The 24,432-nt window shown below is 49.8% G+C and overlaps 1 protein-coding gene across 1 annotated transcript; it reads right to left on the reverse strand.

Annotated features, from left to right (window-relative positions):
- Positions 1–1,025: 1,025 nt before the first annotated feature.
- GID4 (GID complex subunit 4 homolog) lies at positions 1,026–24,378 on the reverse strand. The gene is made up of 6 exons (XM_089694088.1): positions 24,106–24,378; positions 12,605–12,664; positions 10,953–11,060; positions 8,698–8,799; positions 6,739–6,869; positions 1,026–5,521 (listed from the first exon to the last, which is right to left on the reverse strand). The coding sequence occupies exons 1-6, from the start codon at positions 24,361–24,363 to the stop codon at positions 5,458–5,460; spliced, it is 723 nt and encodes a 240-aa protein (XP_089550214.1). The 5' UTR covers positions 24,364–24,378; the 3' UTR covers positions 1,026–5,457.
- Between the last annotated feature and the right edge of the window lie 54 nt (positions 24,379–24,432).

Consider the following 24,432-nt stretch of genomic DNA (forward strand, 5'->3'; position numbering starts at 1 on the left):
AAAAATAATAAATTAAAAACCTACAAAAACAGCAAACAATGAGCAAATAGGCTGACCACCTTTAACAATTGTGCCCAGTAACAATTGTTTTCTATAACAGAGTAAATCAGGGCTGGGTGCAACGTAAAAGCCAAGTGAATGCAGGGTCCGGGAAGACCAGATATAGTGAATGTGCGGTCAGGGGAGACCGGATATAGAGAATGCAGGATACAGGGAGACCAGATATAGTGAATGCAGGGTCCGGGGAGAGCGGATATAGTGAATGCAGGGTCCATGGAGACCGGATATAGTGAATGCAGGGTCCGGGGAGACCGGATATAGTGAATGCAGGGTCCGGGGTTACCGGATATAGTGAATGAGGGGTCCGGGGAGACCGGATATAGGGAATGCGGGGTCCGGGGAGACCGGATATAGGGAATGCGGGGTCCGGGGAGAGCGGATATAGGGAATGCGGGGTGCGCGGATATAGTGAATGCGGGGTCCGGGGAGAGCGGATATAGTGAATGCGGGGTCTGGGAGAGCGGATATAGTGAATGCGGGGTCCGGGAGAGCGGATATAGTGAATGCGGGGTCCGGGGAGAGCGGATACAGTGAATGCGGGGTCCGGGGAGAACGGACACAGTGAATGCGGGGTCCGGGGAGAACGGATACAGTGAATGCAGGGTCCGGGGAGACCAGATATAGTGAATGCAAGGTCCGGGGAGATCAGATATAGTGAATGCAGAGTCCGGAGAGATCAGATATAGTGAATGCAGGGTCCGGGGAGACCAGATATAGTGAATGCAGAGTCCCGGGAGATCAGATATAGTGAATGCAGAGTCCGGGGAGATCAGATATAGTGAATGCAGAGTCCCGGGAGATCAGATATAGTGAATGCAGAGTCCGGGGAGATCAGATATAGTGAATGCAGGGTCCGGGGAGATCAGATATAGTGAATAAGAGTCCCGGGAGATCAGATATAGTGAATGCAGAGTCCAGGGTTTAGTAACACTTTAAATACCGGTAAATAAAACATGGGAACTGTATTGCACGTATCGCAAATATGTAATGCATATTTTTTTTTTTATTTTGGCCTGACTTAACCAAATAATTACCCCAAGAACAAACATAACATGTTGCAACTTTTTAGTCCTTAGATGGGGTGGTTGCATTAGTTTCCTTTTTTCAGGCTATGAACCTTTTTAGCAAGAACATAGACTTGCCGTTAATCCTGCCAGAAATGCAGTGTGCTTGTCACTTCCTGTGTGTTTACAAAATGAAGAGGAGGACCCTTTATGATTTTGTTTAAACTACTATTCCCATCACTCCTCCAAGTAAAGGAAATGAACAAAGGCGGACATGCTTGAAGTACCATGGCCGCCCCTATAGATGCAGAAATAAACGTAACTGCAAAAGGTACAGGAAGTGTATTTGCAGGACTGCTTGGTGAACATGAGAGAGAAAAGAAAACAAATGCAGGAACCACCTCTAAAGGACAGGCAGGTTGCAATACTTTCATTTTGGGGGGGGGTTAGTCTTATAGGTGGATTTCTTACATTATAAATGATCATAATGTACATATACACCACGCAGGTTCTGCTGTAAAAACACATTCATTTACACACCAGGGACCCATGATTATTGTTGTCTGCAGGCTTGGGACTGTACCCATTTACCATCCAAGCTTTGCCCCATACCATCTGCGCTGTCCAGCAGCATAAAATGCTCTAAAGCTATAAAAGTCACCGGTATTGAAAAGAAACTGTCTGTGAAACATCACAGACCAGGAAACGAGCAGAGGTATGTGTTTTGTGCAAGTCAGAGGATCTGACAAGAGTAGTGAGGAAGGTCTCCTGATGGCTGACATTTCAGGCTTAACCACGTGCCCTCCTGAGAATTCCCCCCCTTCCTGACCAGGCCATTTTTTGCGTTATGGCGCTGCGTTACTTTAACTGACAATTGCACGGTCATGCAACGCTGCACCTAAATACAATTTATGTCCTTTTTTCCCACGAACTGAGCTTTCTTTCGGTGGAATTTGATCGCCTCTGCGTTTTTATTTTTTGCGCATAAAAAAATTGACAATTTTGAGGAAAAAAAAAAAAACACCAATATTTTCGACTTTTTGCTATTAAACATGTCCTGTAAAAAAAACTTAAAAAAATCAAATTTCATCATAAATTTAGGTCAAAGTGTATTCTGCTGAGTGTCTTTGCTAAAAAAAAAAATCCCAATACGTGTAAATTAATTGGTTTACGTGAAAGTTATAGCATTTACAAATGGCGGTATAGATACTGGATTTTTTTTTTTTCTACTAGTAATGGTGGCGATCAGCGACTTCTAGCAGAAATGCGGCTGATATTCTGACACTGGGTGGGGGAACTGCCTTGGTGTCACTGATATCCCCAGTGACACCAATACAGTGCTGAGAAAAAAAAAAAAATCACTGACACTGTACTAATGGCACTGGGCAGGAAGGGGTTAACATGAGGGGCGATCAAAGGGTTAACTGTGTGCTGGGTGTTTTACTAGGGGGCGGTGTCTTGGTGCTTCACTGTAAGTACACTGCTCTGGATGGCTGTGCTGTGCACAGCCATCCAGAGCAGTGTGCCCGAGCCGACAGGAAGGAGAACTGTTAGTAAACAAAACAGTCCTCCTCCCCATGGGAGATGCTCGGTAATCAGCGACCGACCCGACGATTGACAGCCGCGGCCATGAATGGCGGCGCAGGTAGGGTGCGCGTGCCCTTTACCCAGAAATGCAAAATCACGTATATATACACACGTGATTTTGCGCACCCGTGCTGCCCTGTACCTGCTACAAGGCGGTCGGGAAATGGTTAAGCTGCCTGAGCCGACAGGGAGGGCGGCTGCTAGTAAACAAAACAGTCCTCCTCCCCATGGGAGATGCTCGGTAATCAGCGGCCGACCCAGTGATTGACAGCCGTGGCCATGAATGGCGGCGCAGGTAGGGTGCGCGTGCCCTTTACCCAGAAATGCAAAATCATGTATATATATACATGTGATTTTGCGCACCCGTGCCGCCCTGTAGCAGTATACCTGCTACAAGGCGGTCGGGAAATGGTTAAGCTGCCCGACCAGACAGGGAGGAGGGCTGTTAGTAAACAAAACAGTCCTCCTCCCCGTGGGAGATGCTCGGTAATCAGCAGCCGACCCGGTGACTGACAGCTGCAATCGTGAATGGCAGCGCAGGTACAGTGAGCGTGCCCCCTACCCAGAAATGAAAAATCATGTATATATACACAAGTGATTTTGCGCACCCGTGCCACCCAGTAGCAGTATACCTGCTATAAGGCGGTCGGGAAATGGTTAAGCTGCCTGAGCCGACAGGGAGGAGGGCTGTTAGTAAACAAAACGGTCCTCCTCCCCGTGGGAGATGCTCGGTAATCAGCAGCCAACCCAGTGACTGACAGCTGCAATCGTGAATGGCAGCGCAGGTACAGTGAGCGTGCCCCCTACCCAGAAATGCAAAATCACATATATATATGGGAGATGCTCGGTAATCACCTGCCGGGACTCCGTGATTAAAAGCCGTGGCCGTGAATGGCGGCGCAGGTAGGGCACGCGAACCCCCTACCTGGAAATGCAAAATCATGTATATATATATATATATATATATATATATATATATATATATATATATCATTTTGCGCACCCGTGCCGCCCTATAGCAGTATATCTGCTATAAGGCGATCGGGAAGCAGTTAAGCTGCCTACCCAGTAATGGCAGAGAAAAACCTAAAAACCGCAAAAGCGGAGGGTTGGGATTTAAATATAAAAATCTGCAAGAAACAAAACCTTTATCATGGAGGATTGCTAGATCTATGTATACATAAAGTAGTGACCCCCGCCCTTTAAAAACACCCTGCTGGTTCAGAAGCTGAACTGGGCCAGCTACAGAACGTAACAAACTTGTGCAGCCCTGCATAACATCCCTACAGAATGTTTCCAAAGTACACATCACACAAAAACGAACCTCCGCCTCTTTAACCCACGACCCCCTCCTCATTAACACGGTTTGCACAAAACTCTGCGCACACAGATCTGCCTTAGGACTGCAAGTGAGACAAAGTCATATTTCCTAACACTTTAGCTTTTTGTCAAAAAAAGAAAAAAAAAAAAAAAAAAAAGGATGTACACGCAATAAGCTAGCGATGCAATACAAACCAAACCGGTAGCGCTAGCGGCAAGAAAATCTCTTATGACACTAATCCCCGACACAGAAATTTTGGCGGATGTAATAGAGAAACATAAATAAAATGCGTTAATCAGTGTTTGCTGGTCAGGGCTGTGAGAGGAGGCGAAAGTCCTAAGCATTATAAGAAACAGCGCAAGAAGCCATCCCATGCTTTTAATCTGTGAGACGGTTTGCCGATATGGCGGCAGTCCCGGTGTAGCTCCTCGCGGTAAGTCACTTGCATTGTAGTCTTTCCATAATTCTCAAAGGTACTGCAAAAGTTTGCTTTGCACGATGGACAAATAGCCATAAGATGGCACTTTTTTTCTTTTTTTTTTTTTTAGTCCTGGGTTCAACCCTCCCCACCCCCACTTCAGTAGGGTATTTGCACAGCAGAAACTGGGATACCTGGGGGGAGGCCGGGAGCATGGATCATCGCCCAGCAGATATCACTTCAGTCGATCAGACTTCCACACCACAAATCATCAAAGCCTTCACCTAGTTCTTGTCTCTGGAGGTATCCATAGATTTAGATTTTTGATTAAATATATGTGCATTTATAATATATATTTATAGATATAAAAAAATCTGACATTTGCCATTTTCAATGTGAAAATGGGTAAAATGTATTGCAGTCTGGAGTAGATTCTTCTTTCGTTGGTAAAGGGAATCAAAAATATCACTCTTATAAGAATTTTGGGGCAAAAGGAACACTCATGGAGTCGGGGGGGCGGGAAGGAAGGGTGGGGGTCCGGGGGCAAATCCTTTACAACAAATGGAGTGTTTAGCCCGTCTTGCAACTGTTGGAAGTTGACATGTGCCCACTGGGAAGTTAATAGAAAAAGCAAAAATCTTTGTCACTCAAATCCATTAGGTTTCCAATAAACAATAATGAGATGGATGAGCAAAAATGACAACTTCCCAATATTTGCTACAGTGTCCTCTCCATCGGCCGAAAAGGTCCCTTTGTTGGTTTGAGCTTAGGACTAGCAGAGGAGCATCATATCAAGCACAGGGGTGGGAAGGAAAAAGAGAAAACAAAAAAAACAAAAAACAAAAAAAAACACATAAAACAACAAGAAAATCCGGCGTATTAAAATAAAAACTGCGGCAGGTATAGGAAGTGGACGCCAGTAGGCCAGTTCATGCGTCATTGCTTATAACACTCATACATTCTTCTCAGAGTCTCTAGCTTGGACAGAAGTGGCGAGCAGCAGGTTTGGAAGCGGACAACTCCGCTCAGTCTCTGTTGTGGATTTTGGTTTGGTGTTCCATGTCTTGTCACCGGAATTCATAGATGGGCGCGCTGTGTTCAGGGACATGTGTCAGATTTAATGACTGGTACCTGCAGAGACAAACATAAAAATGACTAACATAAAAGAGACTGCTCAGGTGGTTTTATTAGCCCGTGCCCCCTCCCCTGACTTCTCCATCAAGATCAATAATACAACCATCAGTCCCTCCCCTCATGCCAGGGTGCTAGGTGTAATCCTAGACTCCCATCTGTCCTTCCAGCCCCAAATCCAATCACTGTCCAAATCTTGTAGACTTCACCTCCGCAACATCTCCAACCTCCGCAACATCTCCAACCTCCGCAACATCTCCAAGATACGCCCCTTCCTAACCTCGGAAACCACTAAGCAACTTATTCCCTCCCTTGTTAGATCATGCCACGACTATTGTAACTCCCTCCTCATTGGCCAACCTCATCGCAGGCTATCCCCTCTTCAGTCTATCATGAATGTTACTGCCAGACTCATCCACCTCACTAATTGCTCTGTATCTGCCACCCCCCTCTGCCAATCCCTCCACTGGCCTCCACTCAGTGTCCTCCATCCCTCCACTGACCTCCAATGGGTACAGCACAAATGTTGGATTACAAACATGCCCCTCAAAAGAGGAGACAAAAGCAGCACAGTGGCTAAATGGTTAGCACTTCCGCCTGGCAGTACTAGGGGTTGTTGGTTCAAATCCCAACCACAGCACCACCTGCCTGGAGTTGACATGTTCTCCCTGTGCCTGCGTGGGTTTCCTCCGGGTACTCCGGTTTCCTCCCACACTCCAAAGACATGCTGGTAGGTGAATTGGCTCCTGTCTAAATTGGCCCTAGTATGTGTATGTATGAATGTGAGTTAGGGACCTTAGATTGTACACCCCTTGAGGGTTAGGGACTGATGTGAATGTACAATATATATGTAAAGTGCTTTACCTGAAATAAAAAATAAATAATAAAAGCAGGGGAAATAATAAATTGTGAGCACAATACCTCCCGCACATATACATACATGTCATAGGGTACATAGTTGCAATATGTATTCATCGAAGACAGATTCCCCTGCTTTTGTCCCCTCTTTTGGAGGGGACATGTTTGTAATATGGGTCCTATAAAGAATATATAACTCTTTTATGTCAAACGTATTTTACCGTGTGGTCTCTTACTGTGCCCAAAGAATCCAATATTTGCACCGTACCCATCGGTCCGGCTTTTTTTGTTCCCAAAATTTGTTAAGTTTCTCCAAGGAAGCAAGCATACGACAGGAAACCGAAATGTTGTCTCCTTACCACTCAGAGCTCCGATGGTAGTAATAGCCTTCTATTGTTGCAGCAGACTTCTGAAAGCATATGTAGTAGAAGCCGGCAAAGGAAGCGCCGCTGATGTCTTTGATTGTGTGATCGGGCACCAAGAACTGCTCCTGTGGAAACGGGAAGAGTGGTCAGTAGGATCAGGGGCGGACTGACAACTCATGGGGCCCCCGGGCGGTAGGGGATCATGGGGCCCCTGTGTCCTTGCCCAAACTCAAAAAAGCCTATGAAAAAGGTACCAGGGGCATCTCATGGGGCCCTCTACTGACCCTGGCCCTCGGGCAGTGCCTGAGTTTCCAAATGGTCAGTCCGCCCCTGAGTAGGATACAACACAATGAAAACCAAGAGCACTGACATTATGCATTATGGATCTGCAGCTTCCGTATCCCAGCCTGGCAACAGGTCAGTTCCCCTCGTCTCAGCCAGAATGAATACGGTTCTCCCAAGGTCAGCCGCTTTATCGTGATTTTTTTTTTTTATTATAAGGCTGGGTATATCCTTTCATGCGCATGCAGCAGGTGGCAAAGTGCACATGTACATAAGAAGGGGCACAAAGTTTCCCCTTTATGCTATACTTCAGCCAACCAATGTGAACTAGCCACATAGAAAAGAACAGGATTTCTACTTGACATGCAGCAAAAAAAATGGATAAATGTGAGGTCTTTAACCACTTCCAGTCCGGACACTTTCCCCCCCTTCCTGCCCAGGCCAATTTTCAGCTTTCAGCGCTATCACACTTTGAATGACAATTGCGCGGTCATGCAACACTGTACCCATATGAATTTTTTAGTATTTTTTTGAGACAGTTAAAACTTTATTTTGGTGGTATTTATTCACCGCTGGGATGTTTATTTTTTTTCCTATATAAATGAAAAAGTCCAAAAAAAGTTGAAAAAAAAAAAAAAAGTGTTTTTCTAAAATTTTGCAAATAAATAATCTTTCTTCATAAATATTGGCCAAAATGTATTCAGTTATCTTTTTAGTAAAAAAAAAAAAAAAATAACCCAAATTAGTTTATAACCAAAAATTATAATATTTAAAATATGTTTATTTTTTTGTAATATTATGCTTGGTTTTTTTTAACACACTGTCACCCTAGCAGTACAGTGTCACCATAGTGACACTTTACTAGTGTGGGGTGATGATTTTTTTTTTTTTTTTACACCGATTGTTTTTACACCCATAAAGGCTGTAAAAGCAATCATTTCTCCTTCTCTCTGTCTGCATTGTTGCATCCATTGAGAAATACTGTGTGAGCTGTGATTGGTCACAGATTGTCACATGGTACAAGACTGTTGTGAATAGCCTTGTGCCATGTGACCTCTGGTCATTCACAGATTTCACACGTAGTAAGCAATGATGTCAGAAGTGACATCTTGCTTACTACTCTTCATGTGATCACTGATTGGCCAATCAGTGATCACATGATCGGGACTTCACACAGAGGTCCCGTACAATGATCCGGAGGACACAGCGGGCACTGGAGGACGTTTATAAACGGCCACCCGCCCCTGCACTGCTCCCGTCTGGCCACTTATATACATGGGATGGACGGGAAGTGGTTAAAATCTTTTTTTTTTTTTTTAATACTGCACTTAGAAGGCGCCTCTCCACTTTTCTTTCCTACCATGCACAGAGTTGGCGCTCTCTGGGACGGCTGCCACCTAAAGTGTTTATACAGTTACGGACTTTATTGGGACTTATGGACTCTCTGTATGTTTTTTCTGACAAAAATTGATTCCCGTGTTTTAAATGGTAGCAACAGCCACAACTGTAGTCTCTGCTTAAAGCAGAACAGTAGTGGAAAAAAAAAAAAAAAAAAGCAGAAGTGATGACAGATGGTGGGGAGCCCAGATTGAGCCTGTATGAGCCGACAGGAAAGGATGCCAAAGCTCTAAAGGCCACATTTGACTTCAGGTCCTCTGTAATGAAATTTACCTTCCACCTCATGAAGACATAGTCTCCAGCTTTCAACTCATCAAAACCAAAGTCATCAGAATTGAAGGTTTTCGCATACTGGTAGAAGGCCTGGAACTTGCCCTGTGGAAAGACAAACGGATCGATTAAAAAGGACAATGTACTGGGCAATGTCATACATATAGCTTTGATGACGGGTATAAAAACGTATTTTTGACATTTAATTACTTCCATACAGGGCACTTTTACTGCCTTCCTGCCCAGGCCATTTTTCAGGTTTCAGCGCTCTCACACACTTTGAATGACAATTGCGCGGTCATGCAACAAGCTAAAATATTATCATTTTGTTCACACAACTAGAGCTTTCTTTTGGTGGTATTTAATCACCGCTAGGGCAGGGGTGGACTGACTATTCGAGCACTCGGGTACTGCCCGAGGGCCTGGGGTCAGTAGGGGGCCCCATAAAATGCCCCTGGTACCTTTTATAGAGTTTTTTTGGGTGCGTTTTGAGTGTGGGCAAGGACACAGGGGCCACATGTTCCCCAATTGCCCAGGGTCCCCCATGAGTTGTCAGTCTGCCCCTGCACTGGAGTTTTCATTTTTTGGTAAATTAACAAAAAAAAGACCAAAAATTTTTGAAAAAAAAAAAAACCCTATGTTTTTCTTTGTTTCGGTTATAAAAAGTTTGCAAATAAATAATTGTTCTTCATAAATTTAGGCCAAGATGCATTCTGCTACATTTCTTTGGTGAAAATAACCCAAATCAGTATTTATAACTTTCTTACAAACTAATTTCTTGAGGCCCAAAAATGTCAGAACAGGACAGATCTCCCCCAAATGTCAGGACAGGACAGATCTCCCCCAAATGTCAGGACAGGACAGATCTCCCCCAAATGTCAGGACAGGACAGATCTCCCCCAAATGTCAGGACAGGACAGATCTCCCCCAAATGTCAGGACAGGACAGATCTCCCCCAAATGTCAGGACAGTACAGATCCCCCCCAAATGTCAGAACAGTACAGATATCCCCCCAAATGTCAGAACAGTACAGATATCCCCCCAAATGTCAGGACAGTACAGATATCCCCCCAAATGTCAGGACAGTACAGATATCCCCCAAATGTCAGGACAGTACAGATATCCCCCAAATGTCAGGACAGTACAGATATCCCCCAAATGTCAGGACAGTACAGATATCCCCCAAATGTCAGGACAGTACAGATATCCCCCAAATGTCAGAACAGTACAGATATCCCCCAAATGTCAGAACAGGACAGATATCCCCCAAATGTCAGAACAGGACAGATATCCCCCAAATGTCAGAATAGTACAGATATCCCCGAAATGACCCCTTTTTGCAAAGTAGACAGTCCGACGTATTTCATAAGAGGCATGGCGAGTTTTTTGAAGTTGTAATATTTTTTGTCATAATTGTTCAGAAAATGAATTAAAAAAATTAATTTTCACAATTTTTTATTTTACATACTGTCACCAGTGCAGTACAGCATCAGCATCTAACAGGTGTGGCGGTGATCAGGGACACTGAATGGCGACAGTACGAAGAAAAAAAAAAAAAAAAGATAATTTTTTTACTTTTTTTTTTTTTTTTTATTTATTACATTTTTTCTCTTTTTTTTTTATATAGCTCTATGACCAAAGTAGTATAATGTCACATAGTAACATTGTACTACTTTGGGGAAGAGATCAGTATGTTTTTTTTTTTTCTTTACACAATTTGATTGCTTATAGCAAATAATTTTTTTGTATCTCTCTGCTGTACAGGGAGATACAAAGCAGCATGTCAATGCTGACAGGAGAGAGACCTGTGTTGTTTACACACAGGTCTCTCCTGTCAGTTTTGCTAACAATCAGAGTCCCGGCAAAGAATCGCTGGCTGGGACCCGGTGATTGGCATCAACAGCTGCCAATAGCAGAGCAGATAGGGCAGCGCACGCGCTCCCCCTACCTGTAAATGCAAATCACGTATATATACATGTGATTTTGCACAGCTGTGCCGCCCTGTAGCAGTACTACTGCTATAGGGCGGAGGGCAAGCGGTTAAAGATGCGAAAGAAAAAAAAAAAAATAGACCACACTTACCGGTAGACTAAAATGTGAAAAGAAATACAGGGGTGCCCCTCACAGCAGTCAGATTCTCTTTTAAAACCCAGATGGCAAACACAAAATTCTGACAGGGTGCTTTGTGCAATGACCATACTTTTCTTGAAAAAAATAAATACAAAACAGAAGTCTAGGACATCAATACTGCCACTTACCCAGTGCTTCCGATCCACATCTTCGTCTGCATCCCATTTCCTAGTTAGAAATGGATGTTTTCTACTAATTATTTCCCCTTCGAAGAAGGTGGTGAGGGTCGGGTATTCCTGGAAGCAGGAGAAAGGGGTAAGTCTTGGCATGACTGCATGACAACTAAGAGACGATACCAAAGTTACATACAAAAAGGATACTATTCAAAAAGTGCAGCCAGTCTGTCTATACAAGCAAGCAACATTCAGAACTCATTCTTTAATTGTTGCTTTTACATGTATTCTAAGATCTTGGTCAGACATTTACAGATTTTAAAGCTGATCTCACACACAGGTTGTACAATCTCCTTTATATTTAGCAATGGCTATGCAATGCAGGGATTTCCCTGGTTGGGTAACAAATGGATTTATTTGGGTAGGTCCGCTATCATCTGGGTAGGTCCGCTATCATCTGGGTAGGTCCGCTATCATCTGGGTAGGTCCGCTATCATCTGGGTAGGTCCGCTATCATCTGGGTAGGTCCGCTATCATCTGGGTAGGTCCGCTATTTATTTGGATAAATAGATTTATTTGGGAAGGTTCGCTATTTATTTGGGAAGGTTCGCTATTTATTTGGGAAGGTTCGCTATTTATTTGGGAAGGTTCGCTATTTATTTGGGAAGGTTCGCTATTTATTTGGGAAGGTTCTCTATTTATTTGGGAAGGTTCGCTATTTATTTGGGAAGGTTCGCTATTTATTTGGGAAGGTTCGCTATTTATTTGGGAAGGTTCTCTATTTATTTGGGTAGGCTCGCTATTTATTTGGGTAGGTTTGCTATTTATTTGGGTAGGTTCGCTATTTATTTGGGTAGGGTACGTCCGTTCTTAACCCCGGAAACTACTAAGCAACTCATCCACTCCCTCATCATATCACGACTTGACTACTGCAACTCCCTCCTCACTGGCCTGCCTCGCCACAGGCTATCCCCGCTTCAGTCGATCATGGCAGGTTCCAACAGTGAATGGGCTGACAAAAGCCCAGGCACCAGGACACAATTTCTAGTTGCCATGGCGACCTAGCTCCTGGGATTTGTCAAGCCCTGCTATATAACCACTCTGATCCTGTATTGCATATAAAAAGCAGTAAAATACCTTTAAAAAATATGTAAGCAGTACCCTGAAAATTTACCTTTTTTCATCAATTTCCCCTGAAAATAGTAGTGCATCTCCTATGCTTTGAGCCCAACAGCTGTATATCTACAGTTTAAGATCATTTAGGCACTGCCACCAGTGACATCACCAGATATGCAGTGAGATTTGGTGAACTGCACTGCTCACTGTTCTCCTTGCTGGAGAGGAAGCCGCACCTGAGAACATGCAGTGTAAGGATCTCCCTGCATCTGCTTCATTCATTCTGTGGATCTGTGTGTTCTCCACCTCTCCTGCTGCTTCTTTATTACCACAACATTTATCTCAGTACCAAGATAGATACCTTCCCATACGGACGCAGTGCAGAACAAGACATGGGAAATGGGAATGATCAACTGCAGGGAGCCCGCAGGCAAAGCTGATGACCAGTCCTTTGCCATTTTTGACAAAGCATCCATAGTCCTCCTTTGGGAAAAAAAAACAAAAACAAAAGAAACAAAAAAAACAAAAAAAAAAAAACACACAACACTTACCTCAGTAAGGCCTTTTATCTTCAAGTATCCACACAGATAGGCATTCTCCATGTCCACATGCTAAACAAAAAAAGAATAATGAAGGTCAAAGTAAAGATGATGAAAGGTGGAAAAATAAACAAGTGCAAGTTTTAGCAATAAATCATACAGCGGTCCTATCGCATAAACAAACAAATTCCCCAATCAGTACCATTCATATCTATGGGACTTCAAGTTGCAGCAACTTGAACGTAGCTCCTGCACTACTTTGGTCCGACTTTCATGCAACTTGAGGGCCATAGACTTCAATGTAAACCCTCCAAAGTCGCACTTGAATGATATACATGCGACTTGTGTCTGACTTTGTACACTACAATCATCCTTTTTCAAAGCCAAAGATGCACTCATATGAAGTCGCGTCAAAGTCGCACTGTAAAATCGCAATTAAAAAAAAACAAAAAAAACCGCATTATTTTGAATTCGCACAAATGTGAATAGAGCCTAAAAGTCGCACCCAACCAAAGTCTCTTCTAAGTCGCATCCAAAAGTGAATGAATATTGCCGCCATCTTCCCCAAAATGCTGGTTGCCCGGCTGTCTGTCGTCAGTAGCTTCTGATTCACACACCCAGACCAAGCATGCAGCAAGTGAAATCCCACGGCAGCTGGATAACCATGACAGCCAGAGAAAACCTCGACAGCAGAAAAATATACAAACGAACAATGTAACATCTATCGGAGTATGGGAGACGGGATGCCAATGGAAGGACCACACACCTGTCTGGACGCTTTGGGAAAGCCGGAATATAATCTGCAACACAGATGTCATGGAACGGCGTGCAGCACGGAGCGCTCACCCAGGCAGCAGAGTTCATGTGAGGACAAGGCCAACATTTTCCACTCACTGAGCACAGGAACAACACAGAGACTGCGAGCCACGGCTCTGCTTACATCGCACATCCACAGCCTACCCAGCAACCCACCACACCGCCATGACACCAATCCCTACAGCCACGTCTATGTACTGCAATAAAACAAACCATGACTCTCTCACATCCATATTATTCATTCACTTTGATTTCGTTTTTGCACAAAAAAAGGAAATAAAAAAAATATTTTAGGCCTGAAAAACTGCAAAACACTAAAATATTTTCTGAAGGAATAAAAAAAAAAAAAATTAGTTAATTTTTTATGACATGCGAAATTGCATCCGCTGTGTCCGCTCTCCCCGGACGCCGCATCCGCTGTGTCCGCTCTCCCCGGACGCCGCATCCGCTGTGTCCGCTCTCCCCGGACGCCGCATCCGCTGTGTCCGCTCTCCCCGGACGCCGCATCCGCTGTGTCCGCTCTCCCCGGACGCCGCATCCGCTGTGTCCGCTCTCCCCGGACGCCGCATCCGCTGTGTCCGCTCTCCCCGGACGCCGCATCCGCTGTGTCCGCTCTCCCCGGACGCCGCATCCGCTGTGTCCGCTCTCCCCGGACGCCGCATCCGCTGTGTCCGCTCTCCCCGGACGCCGCATCCGCTGTGTCCGCTCTCCCCGGACGCCGCATCCGCTGTGTCCGCTCTCCCCGGACGCCGCATCCGCTGTGTCCGCTCTTCCCGGACGCCGCATCCGCTGTGTCCGCTCTCCCCGGACGCCGCATCCGCTGTGTCCGCTCTCCCCGGACGCCGCATCCGCTGTGTCCGCTCTCCCCGGACGCCGCATCCGCTGTGTCCGCTCTCCCCGGACGCCGCATTCGCTATGTCCGCTCTCCCCGGACCCCGCATTCCCTATATCCGGTCTCCCCGGACCCCGCATTCCCTATATCCGGTCTCCCCGGACCCCGCATTCCCTATATCCGGTCTCCCCGGACCCCGCATTCCCTATATCCGGTCTCCCCGGACCCCGCATTCCCTATATCCGATCTCCCCGGACCCCGCATTCCCTATATCCGGTCTCCCCGGACCCCGCATTCAGTATATCTGGTCTCCCCGGACCCCGCATTCACTATATCCGGTCTCCCGGACCCCGCATTCACTATATCCGGTCTCCCCGGACCCTGCATTCAGTATATCCGGTCTCCCCGGACCCTGCATTCAGTATATCCGGTCTCCCCGGACCCCGCATTCAGTATATCTGGTCTCCCCGGACCCTGCATTCACTATATCCGGTCTCCCGGACCCTGCATTGCCTATATCCGGTCTCCCCGGACCCCGCATTGCCTATATCCGGTCTCCCCGGACCCCGCATTCCCTATATCCGGTCTCCCCGGACCCCGCATTCCCTATATCCGGTCTCCCCGGACCCCGCATTCCCTATATTAAAAACCAAAAAAAAAAACAAAAAAAACACTAGTTAACCACTTGCTCTCCAGAGGATTTACTCCACGCTTTCTGACCAGGCCATCTTTTTGCAATACGGCGCACTTTAACTGACAATTGCAACGCTGCACCTGAATTAAATTTATGTTCCCTTCTACAAATAGAGATTTCTTTCGGTGGTATTTGATCACCTGGGCAGTTTTTATTTTTTGCGCTATAAATGAAAAAAGACCGACAATTCTGAGTAAAAAAAAAAATATTTTTGCCATTAAACATGTTTAGTAAAAAATGTTTTTGTTTTTTTTTGTTTTTTTTTTTAAATTTAATCTCCTCATAAACAAACAGACTGACAATTTTGAAAAAAAAATTTGGTGTGGGTAGGGTGGCGTGTGCACCCCCTACCCGGAAATGCAAATATATGTGATTTTGCGAAGCCCTGCAATAGGGCAGTGGGGAAGCGATTCATTTTAGGGACGCAAAAAATGCAATATATCACCCAATTTTTTGGTAAAATAGAAATGCGATTGCCTGAATAAAAAGACACAGAAATATGTCAAACCCTAAAATAGCACACAGATGTTAAACGGTAAATAACATCAGTAGCCTGTATTTTTCTAATACTTCTACATTCTTTTTCACTAGGCCGCCGCCCCCCCCCCCCTCAAAAAAAAAAATGCCAAATATGGTAGTGGGAAGGGGGGGGGGGGGGGGTTGGGAAAGACTTAAAGCAAAACTACCCCTTTTGGGCTTTTGGGTGAAGTTCCCCTTTAACAGCCTTAGAGTAATACTTCTACATTCTTTTTCACTAAGCCCCCCCTCAAAAAAAAAAAAAAAAAAAAAATTTCAAATATGGATGGGGGAGAGAGAGACCTTTTGGGTGAAGTTCCGCTTTAAGAGCCTTAGTGTAATACTTCTACATTCTTTTTCACTAAGCCGCCCCCCCCCCCCTCAAAAAAAAAAAAAAAAATGCCAAATATGATAGTGGGGAGGGGGGGTTGGGAAAGACTTAAGGCTAAACTACCCCTTTTGGGCTTTTGGGTGAAGTTCCACTTTAACAGCCTTAGAGTAATACTTCTACATTATTTTTCACTAAGCCCCCCCTCAAAAAAAACATTCCAAATATGGTGGTGGTGGGGGGGGGGGGGAAGAGACCTTTTGGGTGAAGTTCTGCTTTAAGAGCTTTAGTGTAATACTTCTATTTTCTTTTTCACTCAGCTCCCCCCCCCCTTAAAAAAGACATTCCAAATATGGTAGTGGGGGGTAAAGACTAAAAGCTAAACTACCCCCTTTGGGTGAAATTCCGCTTTAAGAGCCTTAGTGTAATACTTCCACATTCTTTTTCACTTAGCCCCCCCCCCCCAAAAAAAATACATGCCAAATATGGTAGTGGGGGGGAGGGGGGAGACAAAGCAAAACTACCCCTTTTTCGCTTTATGAGCTTTAGTGTATATAAGAAGTCCCCTATATAAGCATTTTTGGTGACAGGTTATCTTTAGTAAGATATCAGGGGTCTAATAGGCCCCTGATGTCTCACCTGGCCTCCAATGAAACGAATGGATTGCTGATCAGGGGTGTGTGGATGACACGTATGACAGCTGTCTGATCAAATTTCCCGGGAGCAGCCACACTACATACGGCAGTGGAAGGGCGAGGGTTAAACTACAAATAAAGGCATTCTAATACACGGCATATAATCATTTACTATGAGATGCACAAGTCTCAGAAAATCAAAAAAAACAAATTCCAAAAGCCAAATCCTCCTTCATTTGTGTCTCACACGCTCCCCCTCCCAGACACTGCAGCTCACAGTGGGAGGGGTTCAGCATTAGAGGCGGTACTGTCCATCCGATGGAAGTGTGGCCAGGTGCTGAACGACAAGCTACATGCCTCAGTGACAATGTTATCAGCCACACCCCCTGCACTGTCTGATCCCACTGTAGTGCAAGCAGACAACCTACAGGAGTGTGGCAACTCCGCTCTGAATTCAGGAGCAGTGCAGCATGGTGGTCACACCAACACAGGAAGGTGAATTAGGTGGATTTCAATGGCAGGATCAACAGGTATTTGTAGGACTTGGGAAGGGAGGCTAAGAAAGGTGCAGATGGACCTATTGCTAAGGTCTGCAGAGCCAGTGATTACCAGCAGATAGGGAGGGATGATTGTCACACATCGTCCAGGGGTGATCCATTCTCCCTGACTATAGGTGATCGCTCCATGTGTCATTATTACCCAACATGGGTGGACACGTCTATGTACAGGCTCCCCAGTAGTGGCTGTTTGCAGTTTTTCGCAGCATACTTGCGGTGCCATGGCCATTTGCCCATCTGAATGAGGCCTTAGAAGAATGACAACAGTGCCGAAATGATTTCCATTTGTAAACCTTCTGCTCAAAGAATGAATGGAAATCCAAGTCTCTGGAAACCCTTTCGTAAGCATTTCAGAACGTCACAATTGTATTCTGTGGACCTCCAAAGTGTCTTGAAGAAGTCCAGGCTTGGACCTTGTATGCCTAGTTAGTGATTCAGCTTGGACCAATGTAAATATGGATGGACCATACCAGGCTGCTCCCCCCAGGAAGCTGGAAGTCCCTGTAGTAGACACTGATACTTCAGACATCTCCACTAGCTTCTGAGTCCCATGCTGAGCCACCGGCCTGCTGCATTGTGAACACAGGAGGTCCACCGATGGGCATGGGCACCGTTCAGAGAATGCTTGGTATTTCTTGAATGAATGCAAAGCATTCTCTTGACTTGACGAGGTTGAAAGCGTGACATCACTTCGTTACCTCTGCACTTAATGAATGCAAGGCTTTCCTTGACTGGATGAAGTGGAGAGGTGGTGAAGTGATGTCACGCTTTCAACCTCATCAAGTCCAGAGAATGTTTTGCATTCCTTCAAGAAATACCAAGCATTCTCTGAACGGTGCCCATGCCCATCGGTGGACCTCCTGTGTTCAGTAGGCAGAAGTGTGGCTGCTTTGCACAGGACCTGGAAGAAAGTGGAGAGGACCAGTGTAGAGGACCGGTGTAGAGGACCGGTGTAGAGGACCGGTGTAGAGGACCGGTGTAGAGGACCTGTGGAGAGGACCTGTGGAGAGGACCTGTGGAGAGGACCTGTGGAGAGGACCTGTGGAGAGGACCTGTGGAGAGGACCTGTGGAGAGGACCTGTGGAGAGGACCTGTGGAGAGGACCTGTGGAGAGGACCTGTGGAGAGGACCTGTGGAGAGGACCTGTGGAGAGGACCTGTGGAGAGGACCTGTGGAGAGGACCTGTGGAGAGGACCTGTGGAGAGGACCTGTGGAGAGGACCTGTGGAGAGGACCTGTGGAGAGGACCTGTGGAGAGGACCTGTGGAGAGGACCTGTGGAGAGGACCTGTGGAGAGGACCGGACCTGTGGAGAGGACCGGACCTGTGGAGAGGAGAGGACCTGTGGAGAGGAGAGGACCTGTGGAGAGGAGAGGACCTGTGGAGAGGAGAGGACCTGTGGAGAGGAGAGGACCTGTGGAGAGGAGAGGACCTGTGGAGAGGAGAGGACCTGTGGAGAGGAGAGGACCTGTGGAGAGGAGAGGACCTGTGGAGAGGAGAGGACCTGTGGAGAGGAGAGGACCTGTGGAGAGGAGAGGACCTGTGGAGAGGAGAGGACCTGTGGAGAGGAGAGGTCCGGTGGAGAGGAGAGGTCCGGTGGAGAGGAGAGGTCCGGTGGAGAGGAGAGGTCCGGCGGAGAGGACCGGTGGGGAGGCGGAGAGGACCGGTGGGGAGGCGGAGAGGACCGGTGGGGAGGCGGAGAGGACCGGTGGGGAGGCGGAGAGGACCGGTGGGGAGGCGGAGAGGACCGGTGGGGAGGCGGAGAGGACCGGTGGGGAGGCGGAGAGGACCGGTGGGGAGGCGGAGAGGACCGGTGGGGAGGCGGAGAGGACCGGTGGGGAGGCGGAGAGGACCGGTGGGGAGGCGGAGAGGACCGGTGGGGAGGCGGAGAGGACCGGTGGGGAGGCGGAGAGGACCGGTGGGGAGGCGGAGAGGACCGGTGGGGAGGCGGAGAGGACCGGTGGGGAGGCGGAGAGGACCGGTGGGGAGGCGTCGACACAGCAAATACTTTACTCCTGCGCTGGGGTTGGGTCTGAGGAAGAGGCTGAGTTCTCAAAACGCATCAGAAAGTTGGTCATCCAGTTGGGTTCCATCGTTGTGGAGATGCTATATGGATTGGACACCACTGTTCATGGTGATGTGCCAGTGTATTATATGACCATTGTGAGTATGATACCTACTTGTTTATCCTTTCAATTAATATTTTTTACGATAATGCACTAGGCCGGTGCGCCCTCTTTGTTTTTCTTTTGCATGTAGAGGTGGAGAGGACCCGGTGTAGAGGTGGAGAGGACCCGGTGTAGAGGTGGAGAGGACCGGTGTAGAAGTGTCTACTTCCGTGATTTCCAGCTTCCAGGGGCATCGGCCAGGTATGGTGTATACATAGGTACATTGGGCCACGCTGGATCAATGTAACTTGTTAGTCGTACCCGGAATTCCTCTTTAGTAGTCATACTGATATGTGGAAGAATTTTAATGTGAAAGAGGCGGCCGGATTTTTTTTCAGGTGGTCAAGTCAAATCTAAGCTTGGACCTCATACACTAGGTGCCCAAACATTTGTGGAACCTGACCATCACACCTATAGGAGCTTATGAGCATCATATTCCAAAAACAAATCTGACTTTCAGCCTTCCCTCCAGTCTTGCACAGTTGTGCCGGCTCCTCTGCTGGGCTGAAAAGGCTTCCTCTGATTTCACTGAACACTGTGAGCTTCTCACAATGTGCAGTGGAAGATGGAGCAAGTCAAACAGCCTGCCGCCCTTCCTGGCTGGAGGACACCCAGCATCATCTCACCATCTTCTCCCTGACCATCCTGTCACCTTCCAATAGCTGTCCCCCCCAACATCCATCAACTGTCTGCCTGTCTCTGCACTCCACCCCCCCAACACAAATCAACTGTCTGCCTGTCTCAGCCTCCCACCCCCCCGACATCCATCAACTGCCTGCCTCACTCTCCCCCCCCCCCCCAACATCCATCAACTGTCCGCCCGTCTCTCCCCCCCCCCCCCCAACATCCATCAACTATTCAGCTGTCCGTCGGTCTCACTCCCCCTCAACATCCATCAACTGCCCGCCTGTCTCACTCCCTCCCAACCCCCCCCCCCCCCCCAACATCCATCAACTCTCTGCCTGTCTCTCTCCCCCCCCCAATCCATCAACTGTCCGACTGTCTCTCTCTTCCCCACCTCCAACTGTCCACCTGCCCCCCCAATCCATCAACTGTCCGCCCCCCCAATCCATCAACTGTCCACCCCCCCAATCCATCAACTGTCCGCCTGCCCCCCCATCCATCAAATGTCCGCCTGCCCCCCCTCCTATCCATCAACTGTCCGCCTGCCCCCCCCATCCATCAACTGTCCGCCTGCCCCCCCCCCATCCATCAACTGTCCGCCTGCCCCCCCCCATCCATCAACTGTCCGCCTGCCCCCCCCCCCATCCATCAACTGTCCGCCTGCCCCCCCCCCCCATCCATCCATCAACTGTCCGCCTGTCTGCCTGCCCCCATCCATCAACTGTCTGCCCCCACCCCATCCATCAACTGTCTGCCCCCACCCCATCCATCAACTGTCCGCCTGTCCCCCCCCATCCATCAACTGTCCGCCTGTCCCCCCCCATCCATCAACTGTCCGCCTGTCCCCCCCCATCCATCAACTGTCCGCCTGTCCCCCCCCCCATCCATCAACTGTCCGCCTGTCCCCCCCCCCATCCATCAACTGTCCGCCTGTCCCCCCCCCCATCCATCAACTGTCCGCCTGTCCCCCCCCCCATCCATCAACTGTCCGCCTGTCCCCCCCCCCATCCATCAACTGTCCGCCTGTCGTCCCCCCCCATCCATCAACTGTCCGCCTGTCCCCCCCCCCATCCATCAACTGTCCGCCTGTCCCCCCCCATCCATCAACTGTCCGCCTGTCCCCCCCCATCCATCAACTGTCCGCCTGTCCCCCCCCATCCATCAACTGTCCGCCTGTGACCCCCCATCCATCAACTGTCCGCCTGTCCCCCCCCCCATCCATCAACTGTCCGCCTGTCCCCCCCCCCCCATCCATCAACTGTCCGCCTGTCCCCCCCCCCCCATCCATCAACTGTCCGCCTGTCCCCCCCCCCCCATCCATCAACTGTCCGCCTGTCCCCCCCCCCATCCATCAACTGTCCGCCTGTCCCCCCCCCCCCATCCATCAACTGTCCGCCTGTCCCCCCCCCCCATCCATCAACTGTCCGCCTGTCCCCCCCCCCATCCATCAACTGTCCGCCTGTCCCCCCCCCCATCCATCAACTGTCCGCCTGTTTCCCCCCCATCCATCAACTGTCCGCCTGTTTCCCCCCCATCCATCAACTGTCCGCCTGTTCCCCCCCCATCCATCAACTGTCCGCCTGTCCCCCCCCCATCCATCAACTGTCCGCCTGTCCCCCCCCCATCCATCAACTGTCCGCCTGTTCCCCCCCACCATCCATCAACTGTCCGCCTGTTCCCCCCCACCATCCATCAACTGTCCGCCTGTTCCCCCCCCCATCCATCAACTGTCCGCCTGTTCCCCCCCCCATCCATCAACTGTCCGCCTGTTCCCCCCCCCATCCATCAACTGTCCGCCTGTTTCCCCCCCCCCATCCATCAACTGTCTGCCTGCCCCCCCATCCATCAACTGTCTGCCTGCCCCCCCATCCATCAACTGTCCCCCCGCCATCCATCAACTGTCCCCCCGCCATCCATCAACTGTCCCCCCGCCATCCATCAACTGTCCCCCCGCCATCCATCAACTGTCCCCCCGCCATCCATCAACTGTCCCCCCGCCATCCATCAACTGTCCGCCTGCCCCCCCATCCATCAAATGTCCGCCTGCCCCCCCTCCTATCCATCAACTGTCCGCCTGCCCCCCCCATCCATCAACTGTCCGCCTGCCCCCCCCCATCCATCAACTGTCCGCCTGCCCCCCCCCCCATCCATCAACTGTCCGCCTGCCCCCCCCCATCCATCAACTGTCCGCCTGCCCCCCCCCCCCATCCATCAACTGTCCGCCTGCCCCCCCCCATCCATCCACTGTCCGCCTGTCTGCCTGCCCCCATCCATCAACTGTCTGCCCCCACCCCATCCATCAACTGTCTGCCCCCACCCCATCCATCAACTGTCTGCCCCCACCCCATCCATCAACTGTCTGCCCCCACCCCATCCATCAACTGTCTGCCCCCACCCCATCCATCAACTGTCTGCCCCCACCCCATCCATCAACTGTCTGCCTGCCCCCCCCAATCCATCAACTGTCCGCCTGCCCCCCCCTAGCATTCATCAACTGTTCCCCCTCCCCCAACATCCATCAACTGTCCGTCTGTCTCCCCCCCAACATCTGTCAACTGTAAGCCTGTGTCCCCACCAACATCCATCAACTGTCCGTCTGTCTCACTCACCCTCCCCCCATCCATCAACTGTCCGCCTGCCCCCCCCATCCATCAACTGTCCGCCTGTTCCCCCCCCATCCATCAACTGTCCGCCTGTTCCCCCCCACCATCCATCAACTGTCCGCCTGTTCCCCCCCACCATCCATCAACTGTCCGCCTGTTCCCCCCCACCATCCATCAACTGTCCGCCTGTTCCCCCCCACCATCCATCAACTGTCCGCCTGTTCCCCCCCACCATCCATCAACTGTCCGCCTGTTCCCCCCCACCATCCATCAACTGTCCGCCTGTTCCCCCCCACCATCCATCAACTGTCCGCCTGTTCCCCCCCACCATCCATCAACTGTCCGCCTGTTCCCCCCCACCATCCATCAACTGTCCGCCTGTTCCCCCCCCCACCATCCATCAACTGTCCGCCTGTTCCCCCCCCCACCATCCATCAACTGTCCGCCTGTTCCCCCCCCCACCATCCATCAACTGTCCGCCTGTTCCCCCCCCCCCATCCATCAACTGTCCGCCTGTTCCCCCCCCCCCCCATCCATCAACTGTCCGCCTGTTCCCCCCCCCATCCATCAACTGTCTGCCTGCCCCCCCATCCATCAACTGTCCCCCCGCCATCCATCAACTGTCCCCCCGCCATCCATCAACTGTCCCCCCGCCATCCATCAACTGTCCCCCCGCCATCCATCAACTGTCCCCCCGCCATCCATCAACTGTCCCCCCGCCATCCATCAACTGTCCGCATGTCCCCCCCCCATATCCATCAACTGTCCGCCTGTCCCCCCCCATATCCATCAACTGTCCGCCTGTCCCCCCCCATATCCATCAACTGTCCGCCTGTCCCCCCCCCATATCCATCAACTGTCCGCCTGTCCCCCCCCAATATCCATCAACTGTCCGCCTGCCCCCCCCATCCATCAACTGTCCGCCCTCCCCCCCATCCATCAACTGTCCGCCCTCCCCCCCATCCATCAACTGTCTGCCTGTTCCCCCCCCCCATCCATCAACTGTCTGCCTGCCGCCCCCCCATCAACTGTCCGCCTGCCCCCCCTAGCATTCAACTGTTCCCCCTCCCCCCAACATCCATCCACTGTCCGCCTGTCTCTGTCCCCCCCAATATCCATCAACTGTCCGCCTGTCTCTGTCCCCCCCAACATCCATCAATTGTCCGCCTGTCTCTGTCCCCCCCAACATCCATCAACTGTCCGCCTGTCTCTGTCCCCCCCAACATCCATCAATTGTCCGCCTGTCTCTGTCCCCCCCAACATCCATCAATTGTCCGCCTGTCTCTGTCCCCCCCAACATCCATCAATTGTCCGCCTGTCTCTGTCCCCCCCCAACATCCATCAATTTTCCGCCTGTCTCTGTCCCCCCCAACATCCATCAACTGTCCGCCTGTCTCTGTCCCACCCAACATCCATCAACTGTCCGCCTGTCTCTGTCCCCCCCCCCCCCAACATCCATCAACTGTCCCCCCCAACATCCATCAACTGTCCCCCCCCCAACATCCATGACCTGTCCATCTGCCCCCTCACATTGATCACCTGTCACCCCCCCAATGCCTGTCTGCCTGTCTCCCCCCCCTGAGATCCATAGCCTGTGACCCCCCCAAATACCTGTCCGCCTGTCTCTCCCCCTCCTTGACATCCATCACCTGTCCGCCTGTGTCCCCCCCATCACCTGTACATACCCCCAGTACAGTCCCCCTTTCCCTGCCCCCCATTGCCTCTCCCCAGGACCGGCTGACCTGCAGCACCACCTCCACATCGTACGAGTTCCCTTTGCTCTTCTGGTGTCCCCGGAACTTGGAGCCGCTGTACAGCAGACTGGTGGCCACCCCGGGCTGCTGCGTGTTGATAGGCGGGGGCGGGATGAGGGAAGAGGAACCGGAGCTGCTGGCCTCGGTGCGGACCGGCATGGCCCCCGGGCTGCCGCTTCTCCGGCCGGGGCGCCTGGGCCTCTCCTGCACCGATCGTGCCGATTGGTTCAGCCGCAGCCCGCCCATCCCTCCAGCTTCGTTACCGATTGGCTGCCACGGCAGGCGGAGAAAAGCTGAGGGCGTGTCTCTTCACGC

Source organism: Staurois parvus, unplaced genomic scaffold, assembly GCF_062004578.1.
Source record: "Staurois parvus isolate SC_StPar_1 unplaced genomic scaffold, SC_StPar_1.0 ptg000649l, whole genome shotgun sequence".
Taxonomy (NCBI): Eukaryota; Metazoa; Chordata; class Amphibia; order Anura; family Ranidae; genus Staurois; species Staurois parvus.

What these genes read in the sequence shown, in the direction of transcription:
- GID4 (XM_089694088.1), bottom strand. Translation starts at nt 24,363, where the DNA reads ATGGGCGGGCTGCGGCTGAACCAATCGGCACGATCGGTGCAGGAGAGG. An exon ending in ATGTGGAGGTGGTGCTGCAG is followed by an intron (nt 12,665 to 24,105) that starts GTCAGCCGGTCC and finishes TTTTTTGTTTAG; the next exon opens with CATGTGGACATGGAGAATGC. An exon ending in ATGTCTTCATGAGGTGGAAG is followed by an intron (nt 6,870 to 8,697) that starts GTAAATTTCATT and finishes CCGTTTCCACAG; the next exon opens with GAGCAGTTCTTGGTGCCCGA.